This window comes from Lutra lutra, chromosome 7 (assembly GCF_902655055.1).
Source record: "Lutra lutra chromosome 7, mLutLut1.2, whole genome shotgun sequence".
In the NCBI taxonomy this organism is placed as follows: Eukaryota; Metazoa; Chordata; class Mammalia; order Carnivora; family Mustelidae; genus Lutra; species Lutra lutra.
Genome location: NC_062284.1, coordinates 115,327,495 through 115,340,115, shown reverse-complemented (window position 1 = coordinate 115,340,115; position 12,621 = coordinate 115,327,495). Strand labels below are relative to the sequence as shown.

The 12,621-nt window shown below is 40.6% G+C and overlaps 1 protein-coding gene across 3 annotated transcripts in view; it reads left to right on the top strand.

Moving 5' to 3' along the window:
• DCAF5 (DDB1 and CUL4 associated factor 5) overlaps positions 1–12,621 on the top strand; it is a 102,963-nt gene that overhangs the window by 62,696 nt on the left and 27,646 nt on the right. For all 3 annotated transcript variants that reach the window (XM_047735819.1, XM_047735818.1, XM_047735820.1), the window contains exon 7: positions 10,845–10,911. In XM_047735819.1, coding sequence (XP_047591775.1) covers positions 10,845–10,911 — 67 coding nt within the window. The remainder of the gene's footprint in view (positions 1–10,844; positions 10,912–12,621) is intronic.

Below are 12,621 nucleotides of genomic sequence, written 5' to 3'. Positions count from 1 at the left end.
CAAGTGGAAGCAAGAGTCATGTAACTTGGGCGCCTGGGTGGCTCAGTGGGTTAAGCCTCTGCCTTTGGCTCAGGTCATGATCTCAGGGTCCTGGGATCGAGTCCCACATCGGGCTCTCTGCTCAGCAGGGAGCCTGCTTCCTCCTCTCTCTCTCTACCTGCCTCTCTGCCTACTGTGATCTCTATCTGTCAAATAAATAAATAAAATCTTAAAAAAAAAAAAAGAGTCATGTAACTTTACCTGAGCAAAAAATAGTGGTAGTCTTATGGGTATACACATTTTTATTCTTTTGTTGGGAGCCAAGGGAATTCTGTTTCTCCTACCACAAATAAGATAAAAGGCTTTGGGCATTTCCAAAGCAAAATTGCACTGATTGCTTTAGATGGCATTTGTGGCAGGTACTGGGTGTAAATGATATGAATATTATATACCAGTTGCAAACTTTTTTCTGGAAATAGTCTTTGAAAGAGCACATCGCGAAATTGTTCAATCACATTTTTTTCCCTTTCTGACAAAAGGTCAGAAGTAAGATTTAAATAGCATTCTCTCTGCTGTTACTAATCTAGGCTAGAATAGCCATCTGTTTTTTCTATCCTAGTCAATACAGTTAATTAGGCAGGCATGCCATTTACTAGAGACTAATTAATCAGTTACTATGGAAGGAGCCTTGGAGAAAACTGTGTAAGTTGATCAGTACTCAATGAATGGAAACTGATTGATATGTTCCTTTCTTTATCAGCAGATGTTTGGGAATATCACATGCTGTGCAAACACGCATACATATACATACACTTAGAAATGGAGCAGAAAGATACTTCTCTGTTAGCAAAAGGCCTGTTAAGACATTAACGGGTTATTCTTGGAGCATATCAGGTGATGGCCTATCCCTCCTGCTGTCTAGAACATTTTCCTCTCTTTAATGTGGATTTTGGGTGGGAAGAAGGGGGCAGTTTTTGCTTCTATAATGTTTCTAAACCTAGTGAGGCCTTAGAATATTGTTGGTAAGGTTATCTGTAACACCTTTAAATAAAGGTGTTAAGGAAAGAAAAATAATTTCTTTGCTAGACGATGGCTAATACATTTGGGGTTTTTCTGTTTGTTTGTTTGTTTGTTTCCATTTTCTTCTAAGAAGCTTCTATTTAGTAGGCAGTTTTGCTGTGGCAGGCCAGGCTGTGCTTAGATCCCTCTTTGACCCCTTTTGTGACTTGGGTGACTCTATAAAGGTGGTCTCTGTTTTTAGAGGCGTGGACTTCTCTGGGTATTCAGCTAACAAAATGCCTTTGCAAATAGACAGAGGTCTTTCTCAGAACTTGTGTAATTGGAGAATGCTAAGAGATGAAAGGAGCAGGAGTTCCTGGAGGGGATACTGGATATTACAGCGGCCTACCAGAGAGTCAGAAGTGTTAGGTGAATGGCTGTTTTCTATAAAGGTTAATGGATTGACACGGATATGTGGGCAAATGAGACAGCGACAGAGTGCTAATACAGTCATCTTTTTTTCATGCTGATGGTAGTGGTTCTTTCTTAAAATCTGTTGAGAAGAACAGCTGTTGTGTCCCTCTGCTTGGCCAAGTTAATATTCCATACTGATAGTGGATTAGATAAAAGGATTAGATAAAATGCCCTGGCCTCGTGTTAACTCAAAAGCAACTGAGATGCATGGAGGTAAATAAACGGACTGTCTTCTTGGGACTGTAGAATGAATGAACAGTGAGGTGGGTCAGAGTGTGGTCAGCCTTTAACCTTGGTGGTCAGCTAGCTGGGGAGGATTGTGGATGACATGGATCCACACAACTTAATGCTTGTGTTTGCGTTGGTGTCACCCATTTTACCCACAAAGCCCAACTAAAATGAAGTATGTCTCCCACTCTCTGATCTGAACTAGTCTGTGGGTCTCCCACCTCCCCCCGTAATCTAGAGCATTTTGGGAAATGGGGCTTTAATTGCCTAGATACTGGACTACAAAATATTTTTCTCCTCCTTTGGAGCCTTGCCCTGTTCATCTTAGTTAGGATATAAAATAAAAGATTTGTATGAAGTGAGTTTTTAATTTGTCATTTACCTCCCACACTGTTTAGAATAAAGTCAAAGAAAAGACCTAAGAGAAGGTGATTCTTTACATTCATGTCCTACTTGGCGATAAATTTAATATCACCTTGTTTAGTTTTTGCTTTTCTAAAACGAAACAGCAATCTTTAAGTTTTTTCATGGTAGTGTTTTGTTTTGTTTTGTTTTAATTTTATTTATTTATTATGACAGAGATCACAAGTAGGCAGAGAGGCAGGCAGAGAGAGAAGGGGAAGCAGGCTCCCCATTGAGCAGAGAGCCCGATGTGGGGCCCGATCCCAGGACCCTGAGATCATGACCTGAGCTGAAGGCAGAGGCTTTAACCCACTGAGCCACCCAGGCGCCCCTGTTTTTTTTTTTTTTTTTAAAGATTTTATTTATTTATTTGAGAGAGAGAGAGAGCATGAGAGGAGAGGTCAGCGGGAGAAGCAGACTCCCTGCCAAGCAGGGAGCCCGATGTGGGACTCGATCCCGGGACTCCAAGATCATGACCTGAGCCGAAGGCAGTCGATTAACCAACTGAGCCACCCAGGTGCCTCTTGGTAGTGTTTTAAATGTGAATTTTGCTTGTGAAGTCCTCCATCATAAAAGGTAGTAAAAATATTAAGTGTGGGAATTTGGGGCAAGCATTTTTTCTGTTATATTTCTGTAGCTTACCCATTTTCAAAGGGTTATCTGCTGCTGAACCATTCTGTTATCTAGGCCAGAAGACTTTACTCCAGGTCAGCCTCAGATTCAACACCAGATTCCCTGGGTAAAAATATGCAGAGACTATTTGAAATTAGATATCAACATAAAAAGGAAAAGAAAGAAACCTGTACCTTCAGTTTCACCACTTGAGGTGAAGTTCAATTTTCTGGTTAATTCAAATAATTACCATGTTACTAAATTTGGATATAATTACGCAGTTTGGGTAGTGATTTCTTTTGGTGGTGATTGGTGTTGGCACTATTTGGTCTTTGTTCTCTTGCTCATTTTTCCTTGTATCCCACAGCAAGTACTTAACTGTGAGAAGGCGGGTCAAGACTAGCAGTGCCCCAGCTGTCCTCTTGAGCACTGTCTGTTAGCAGGGCCTCAGTAGGCTCTAGCCTGACCCTGGGAGGAGATGGCCCCTTCCAGTACACCCTTAGAAGAGGGACCATTTCCAGCTGCTCTGATGATGTTAAACATATCTCTGCAGTTAGCCTGCTTGAAATAATCTGTGTTTCTGCAAAGCTTAAAAAAAAAAAAGACAAAAGAATTTTTTTGGCTATCTTCTATATATATATATATTTTTTTTTTTAAAGATTTTATTTATTTGACAGAGAGATCACAAGCAGAGAGGCAGAGATCACAGAGAGGCAGGCAGAGAGAGAGGAGGAAGCAGGCTCCCTGCTGAGCGGAGAGCCCGATGCGGGGCTCGATCCCAGGACTCCGAGATCATGACCTGAGCCGAAGGCAGCGGCCCAACCCACTGAGCCACCCAGGCGCCCCTATCTTATATTTTAAATTAGCCCAGAACTCTGTGCCCTCTCCTGGAGGACTCTTTTCCCAGATATTCATACAGCTTGTTCCTCATGTGAGCTCTGCTCAAAATTTCTTGTTGTCAGAGAGGCCTTATGTGATCAGTCTATGTAAAACAGAAATAGCCAACCCCAGCACCCCATATATGTCCTAATATCCTGTTCAATTTTTTTTTTATAACACTTACACCATCAGACACACACATATATTCTTAACTTTTTTTCCTCTACCACTGTTCTCTCACATTGTATGTGCATGTAATTTTTTCTCTCCCCACCCAGTAAAATATAAGAAGCTTCATGAGGGCAGGGATAGCATCTTTTTTTTTTTTTTTTAATCAATTCTGTATTTCTTTCCTTGGCACAGTGCCCAACACATAGTAGACATTGGATAAATATTTGTTTAATGAATAAAGGATGAACTCATTTTTATTTCAGTCTCCCACAGTCAGCAGTATCCCAGGCAGCCAACTTTTAATGCTGGAAGGGGCCCAGCAGACAACCATGAAATGCCATAAATGAATTCCAGGGCAGTTTTGTGATTCCAGTGTGTGAACACTTAAACGGTCTGACTAGATGGCTGTGGGTCAAGACCCCCGCCTTGGAAATCATCCCAAGCTGTTCCCTTGTGATGGTTCCAAGAGGAAGAGAGGGTCAGGAATTGCCCTTACTCCTGAGGTGAAGCCTGTACATTGTATGCATTTTCTACATATTTTAGGAGCTGTCATATTAAATCTCAGAGGCCTTTACTCTGTGGGAGTTTTCTTCCTTCTAAGGCAGTCTTCTGAGTCAGCATTCTGTCTGGGAGTCCCCTTTTACCTTTTCATGACTTTCCCTGCTGAATAGCTGAGCAAATAGGAAAGCACTGATCCTTCACTATGAAATACTAAACCTGTTTGATAAGCCCAGCCTGTCTCACTTTTTCCCCCCACTTTTTTTTTTAAGATTTTTATTTATTTATTTGATAGACAGAGATCACAAGTAGGCAGAGAGGTAGGCAGAGAGAGAGGAAGGGAAGCAGGCTCCCCACTGAGCAGAGAGCCAGATGTGGGGCTCGATTCCAGGACCCTGGGATCATGACCTGAGCCAAAGGCAGAGGCCTTAACCCACTGAGCCACCCAGGCACCCCTCCCCCACTTTTTTTTTAATATTTATTTTTTGTTTGTCTAGTTTGAGAAAGTTATAGGGGCGGGGACAGAGTAGCAGAAATTCTGTATGAAGTTTTGTAGCCCCTTTTAAACACAGAGCATGAAATGAGATGTTGAATAATAAGTAAAGTATATACTATGTATACAAATAACGAGCAGATAGTTCTCTTAGGCTCCCTCTCCCCATGTGTCTTATTTTGGGTTCAATTCTCAGATGCGCATGGTTAATTTAGAAATGCAAGAAATGCTAGAGCAGTGGGGGAGTACGCTAAGGAAAGGAAGGGTGACTTAGTGAGCCAGCAACAGCTGTGGGCAGTGGGGCTTGATCCTGAGAGGAAGGGAGTGCTGAGCACGCACTTCAGAGTTACTCCCCCGCCCGAGCGAGGAAGCTGGAATATTGATACGCCCACTTCCGCCAGTCATCGGTTCGTTCACCAGTGTTCGTTCACCAGAGCAGCCTGCTGTCTCCTAGGCTTTGATTTTGATACTGGCAGTTGGCAATGAGGTAGAGCGTATGAAGCAGCAAGGCCTGAGGGGTGTAAGCAGGGTATCATTGAGGGTTGAGCTATGCCTTGCTTCCTGTTTCTCCTGAAACAACACCCATTGCTTTCCCTTTGCCCCCTTCCTTTCACCTTTTTCACATCTTTACCCAAGGTCAACTCTGTGCTCAAATCTATCTTGGTTTGCCGCTTACGACTCACCACACATCTTATTTATCATAATGGCACCTAGTGATCTCTACTTCCCGGCATGGTAGTTGTGTCTGTGAATACACACATGTATATTTTCTACCGTAAGCTCCTTGGAACCCAGGTATTACCTTACATGTCTTCATAAGTCCCAGAGTACCTGGCACATAAGTGCCTGGTTATTATGTAATCAGTTAATCTTTCCCCCTAACTAGTAGGTGGTTTTGTAAAAAGGTTTGAGAGGAAAACCCCTGGGTTCCTGAATTCCAGCTTCCTAACTTCCTGTAAGGAAAGTATCAGAAACTTTAGGGAGTTACTGGATGAATCCTAAAGTCAGGGCAATGAGGATTCACTTTTTCTTTTTTTTTCTTGTTTTAAAGAAACTTTTTAAAAAAGTGTATACTTCAGGGGCGCCTAGGTGGCTCAGGGGGTTAAGCCTCTGCCTTCGGCTTAGGTCATGATCTCAGGGTCCTAGGATCGAGCCCCACATCAGACTCTCTGCTAAGCAGGGAGCTTGCTTCCCCCTCTCTCTCGGCCTGCCTCTCTGCTTAATTGTGATCTCTGTCAAATAAATAAATAAAATCTTTAAAAAAATTTTTTTTTAAAAAGAGAAAATAAAATTAAAAAGTATATACTTTAATAGTATTAAGTATATTCACATCATAATGTAACCATTTCCACCATCCATCTCCAGAAGTTTTCATCTTCCCATACTGAAACTCCATACCCATTAAACAGCATCTCCCCATTCCTCCCTTCCATCCCCGTCCTGGGCAACTACCATTCTACTTTCTGTCTCTATGAATGTGATTACTCTAGGTACCTCATAAATGGAATCGTACAGTATTTGTCTTTTGTGATTGGGCTTATTTTACTTAGCATGTTCAAGATTCATCCATGTTGTAGCACAAGTCAGAATTCCTTTTTTTTTTTTTAAATATTTATTTATTTAATTGACAGAGAGAGATCACAAGTAGACAGAGAGGCAGGCAGAGAGAGAGAGAGAGAGAGAGAGAGAGAGGGAAGCAGGCTCCCTGCTGAGCAGAGAGCCTGATGCGGGACTCGATCCCAGGACCCTGAGATCATGACCTGAGCCGAAGGCAGCGGCTTAACCCACTGAGCCACCCAGGCGCCCCAGAATTCCCTTTTTAAGGCTGTATAATGTTCTGTTGTATATGTTCTGTCTGTACCACATTTTTTTTAATACATTCATCTGTTGATAGACACTTGGATTGCTCCTACCTCTTGGCTAGTGTGATAATGCTGCTATGAACACAGGTGTACAAATATCTCTTAGGGATCCTCTTTTCAATTCTTTTGGATATTTACCTAGAAGTGGAATTGCTGGATCATGTGATAATTTTATTTTTAATTTTTTGAGGAATTTTTTTTGGGGTTTTTTTGATATGAGCCATTCTAATGAGTGTGAGATAGATTCTTACTGTGGTTTTGATATGTATTTCCCTAATTATTAGTGATGTTGAGCATCTTTTCATGTGTTTATTGGCCATTTTGTGTATGACCATTACATATTTTTTTCTTTGGAGAAATGCCTTTTCAAGTCCTTTGCCCATTTTTAAACTCAAGTTGTTTTTAAATGTGTCTAAGGAAACTTTTTAATTGAAGTCTTGTGGGATTAGTCTTTGGGTTTCCTTATCTCAAGCATATTTATGAAGTGATTTGTCAAGTAACCATGACCCAGCAGCTTAGAGACTTCTAGTTCTAATCAGATTTCCATCACTCCCTCACAGAGAAAGCATAGAATCTTAAATTAAATGAGCTTTAGAGAGTGTCTGTTATGACTGCTCTAACAAAATAGTGCAGACTGGGTGTCTTATAAATTACAGTTTCTTTCTCACAGTTCTGGAAGCTGAAAGTCCAAGATGAGGGTACCAACATGGCTGGGTTCTGGTGAAGGCTGTCTTCAGGGTTGCAGAACATGAACTTCTCTCTGTATCCTCACATAGCGGAAGGCACCTGGGACCTCTGTTGGGTCTCTTATTTATTTTTTTTTTTTAAGATTTCTTTTTTACGAGTCCTTTTTTTTTTTAAAGATTTATTTATTTATTTGACAAATCACAAGTAGGCAGAGAGGCAGGCAGAGAGAGAGAGGAAGGGAAGCAGGCTCCCCGCTGAGCAGAGAGCCCGATGCAGGGCTCGATCCCAGGAACCTGGGATCACAACCCAAGCAGAAGGCAGAGGCTTTAACCCACTGAGCCACCCAGGCGCCCCTATTATGAGACTTTTTAACAAAGATTTTATTTATTTGAGAGAGAGAATAAGCGAGAGCACAAGCAGGGGGAGGAGCAGAGGGAGAGGGAGAAGCAGACTCCCCACCAAGCAGGGAGCCCAGCTCAGGGCTCGATCCCAGGACCCTAGGATCATGACCTGAGTCAAAGGCAGACGCTTAACTGACCAAGCAACCCAGGCGCCCTTGTTGGGTCTCTTAATTAAGACTGCTAATTCTGTTCATGAAGGCTCTACCCTATTCCCTAATCACCTCCCAAAGGCCGCGCCTCCTAATACCATCACATGGGGCATTAGGATTCCAAAATGTATATTTGGTGGGGAACACAAACATTCAGACAATAATAGAGAGCTACCAAGTGAGGAAATTGGGCCCATTTCTTTTTCCACTGTGCCCTGAGCTAAATCACCTAACCCCTGTGGATAACATTTTTTTTATCTTTAAACATGCCTTTCTCCGCCTCCTTTCTCACTTTCTTACAAGTATTTTGAAGACTGGTGAATTGATTTTTTAATTATTGTAAAGTATGTACATAAGGCATAAAGTTGTGTGTAAGTTGAACTTAACAGTTTTTGGAATTGTTCAGTGTCATTTTTAAGTCAAGTTTTCTGTAGAAAACTGTAGGCCCTGGTGGCCTGGATGGCTCAGTCAGTTAAGTGTTCAACTCTTGATTTCAGCTCAAGTCACAATCTCAGTGTTGTGAGATCGAGCCCCCACATTAGGCTCTGTGCTGGGCTTGCAACCTGCTTAAGATTCTATCTCTCTCCCCCTTTGCCCCTCCCCTCAGTGCCTCTTTTTAAAAAACAAGAAGAAGAAAACAAAACTATAGGGCTTTCTTTTTCTAGGAAATAAGGGGATGGCACCAAAAGGCAGGAAGTAGTGCTGACTTCAGCTTAAAGCAGTATACTTTTGTTAATCTTTGCAAATAAATGAGCTGTCAGGGTTGCTGACTTGTTGCTGTTAGATAATGTTAGACAATGCTTTTATAAGTCCTAATTAAAATCAGTCTGGCTCAGTGTCCTATCTGAGATCAAGTAGTTTGAAACTGCCACATAGATAGGGATTGCTTATGATCCTAGCACTAACTCATGGCTGGGTGGTGATGGCTTCCTGTTCAAAGATGTCAGTTGACAGCAGGGACGTTCAGGATGCTTACACTTGGAAAAAGATCTCTGGGAAGCTCCTAATTTTTTGTTCTGCATTAGAAGTGTTTTTGAAAAATTGTGATAAAATATACATAACATAGCAATCACTGTGTAGACTGTATGGAGGCGCCTGGAAAAATTAAAAATAGAACTACCATATGATGCAGTAATTCCACTACTGGGTATTTGTCCAAAGAAAATGAAAATACTAATTTGAAAAGATACATTCACTCCTGTGTTTTTTGCAGCATTATTTATGGTAGCCAAGCTATGGAAGCAACCCAAGTGTGCATCAATAGATGAATGGATTAAGAAGGTGTGTGTGTGTGTACACATACATGAGTGAATACATGAGAGTATACAAGTGTATACATACACACATATATATATATGAAATACTAGCCATAAAAAAGAATGAGATCTTGCCATTTGCAACAATGTGCATGGACCTAGAGTGTATTATATTAAGTGATATCAGTCAGACAGAGAAAGACAAATCCTAGAGAAAGACAAACTGGTGGTTGCCAGAGGGAAGGGGGGGTTAGGGAGATGTGGAATAGGTGAAGGGGATTAAAAGGCACACACTTCCGGTTATAAGTAAGTCACGGATTTGCAAAGTATAGCATAGGGATAATATAGTCAATAATAATGTGATAGTGTGTGGTGACAGATGGTAACTACACTTATCATGGTGAACATTGAATAATATGTAGAAATGTCAAGACGTTATGTTGTACACGGGAAAGTAGTATAGCATTGTAGGTCAACTATGCTTCAATAATACAAAACTTAAATATATGTATATACACAACAAAACTTTCCATTATAATCATTTTTAAGTGTGCTGTTCTGTGGCATTAGCTGAATTTAGATTATTGTATAGCCATCACCACCATCCATTTCCAGAACTTTTTCATCCTCCTAAACTGAAACTCCATACCCATTAAGCAGCAACTCTCCTGTCCTTCCTCCCCCTAGTCCTTGGCAACTACCATTCTACTTTCTATCTCTATGAATTTGAGTACCCTAGGCACCTCATATAAGTTGAACCATACAATATTTGTCTTTTTGTATCTGGCTTATTTCACTTAGCATAATGCATTTAGGATTCCACATTTGGCTGTTGTAAGCATTCTTTTATGAACATTGGTGTACAAATAGCTCAAGTCCCTGCTTTGAGTTCTTTAACATATACCTAGGAGTGGAATTTCTGGGTCATATGGTAGTTCTGTGTCTAACTTTTTTTTTTTTTTTAAGATTTTATTTATTTATTTGACATAGACAGAGATCACAAGCAGGAAGAGTTGCAGGCAGAGGGGCCGGGGTGGGGGAAAGCAGGCTGCCTGCTGAGCAGAGAGCCTGATGTGGGGCTTGATCCCAGGACCCCAAGATCATAACGTGAGCTGAAGGCAGAGGCTTTAACCCACTGAGCCACCTAGGTGCCCCTATGTTTAACTTTTTGAGGTACCTCTGTACTGTATTCCATAGTGTTTGCACCATTAAATATTCCTACCAACAATGCGCAGGGATTTAATTTCACCACATCCTTGCCAACACTTGTTTTCTGTTTTCTGTTTTGTTTTGTTTTGTTTTGTTTTGTTACTTTTTGTGTGGGGTTTTTTGTTTTTTTGTTTTTTTGGTTTTTTTTTTTTTTTGGTATTAGCCATCCCAATGACTAGGAAATGGTATCTCATTGTGATTTTGGTTTTCATTTCCCTAATGATTAGTGATGCTGAGCATCTCCACATGTACTTATTAGGCATTTATATATTTTCTTTGGAGAAATAGCTGTTCAAGTCCTTTACCCATTTTGGAATTAGGTTGTTTGGTTTTAATTGCTGAGTTTTAGCCAGTGAACCTTTTAATTGGCAAATACGTTAAAGAGGGTATTTGCTGTGTGATGCCTTATGAATATTTGCCCATTTGTCTCATTTATTTTTTAAAAAATCTTTCTCTATATAGATAGGTAGATAGATGTAGATATTTTATCAGTCAAGATATAAATAATAAATATATATATATATATATTTTTTTTATCCCAACAGTATATCCTTTCAGGCTCTGATGACTTCAACTTGTACATGTGGAGAATTCCTGCAGATCCAGAAGCAGGTAAGTATATTCCTAGCATGAACCTACTGCTAATGTTGGCTCTGTTGATTGACCTTTGGCATATGTTGTGCCCTGAAAGGAGTGATCTGTAGAAATAGGATGATATTTCTCTTTTAATATAGTAAGTTTATCAAGAAAGTGACCAAGGGAAATTTAAACATAAAAAATAGAAGCCAGATTTCACTATAACCTCATACAGACAAACCCTTATTGAGTTAGTGATGCTCAGATTTCTTCCCAAGAACTTTCTTTAGACTTCATAGATCTCCATTATGTCCATTTTCCTTGCTCCTATTTCACCCCTGGAATATTTTTATCTTGCTTTCCCTTTTTATCCACCTGCATATTCTTGTTTATTTCTCTAGGGTCTTTTCCTTTCCTTTGGCCTCCCTGATGATGGTAACTAAAGGGTAAAGTTCTTTGTTGATGGACAAGTTCAGTCCCTGGGGTTTGGCTGATCCCAGATATCAAAGAAATTTAGAAAGAAATAGTTTTGCATTTTCTCTAGATGTGTTCTGAAAAATGCCTGCAGCTTTCCATGAATTTGGATCTAGGCCATCTGAGCTTTCAAACATCATGGATCATTCTTCATTCTTGATAATGGTGTCTTCACGTACTCAGTTCAGTCTTCCACTGGTTGCTTCCTACTGGTAGAAAAATGTCTGTTTTTTATCCTCGGGACAGCTCAATATAGCCATCTGCTCCAGGTGATACATGGCATCAAACTGGAAAATGGCCATTAGGAAAGTAATAGAGGACTATGCCAAGTTTATTACGTAATATTTGTCTAGTCCTCAGTGTTTAGGGAAGTTGTTGGTTTGCCTGTTGCTGAATTAACAATATTGTTACCAAACGTCTGCCTTTCAAAACTTGTTGAAGCACACTTTTGATTTAACCATCCTATTACTGTGGTCTGGTTACTAAACAGTTTGCAGAAGACCTTTTTTCCCTTCTGGAATTTAGAAGGCATGAGTGAAGCAGCTTACCTGTGAAGCACAACCAGATGGGACCGCAGCGGTCTAGCTGAACAAAAGTGATATTCGAGCACTAGACTATTAGGTCTCCACCCCCTGGTCTTATAGATTGATTATCTGAGAATTAATCTTTGGGCTTAATTATATCTTTTACCTGATCTTAAAAAGCTTTTAATTATTAAGTCAGTGTGATTTTTAAAAAAAAAAGATTTTATTTATTTATTTGGCAGAGAGAGATCACAAGTAGGCAGAGAGGCAGCCGGGGGGGTGGGGGGCGGGGCGGGAAGCAGGCTCCCCACTGAACAGGGAACCCGATGTGGGGCTCGATCCCAGGACCCTGAGATCATGACTTGAGCCAAAGGCAGAGGCTTGACCCACTGAGCCACCCAGGCGCCCAAGTCAATGTGATTTTTTAAAATAGAAAGTGGATAACCCCCTTCCCCTGAGCTGTTCTCTGGAATCTTTTTCATGCTTGTATAAAGAGAGAATAGGGAAGAATTAACAATAGTATTACAGATTTTTTTCCTCTTTAAGTCCCAGCTTATTTTTGTACTGATTTAAGGTATGGGCCACAGTGGGCTGACTTTTTAAGTATAGATGATTATGCAGTCTTCAGGTCGGCAGGGATCTGATAGCTGACTTAGGATTCCAATAAAAAAACTGGGAAATGGATACCCAGATTTTCCAAGGGTTTTCTAGGCACAGCTGCTTTAAAGGTATTCCAGTTCTAGATTCT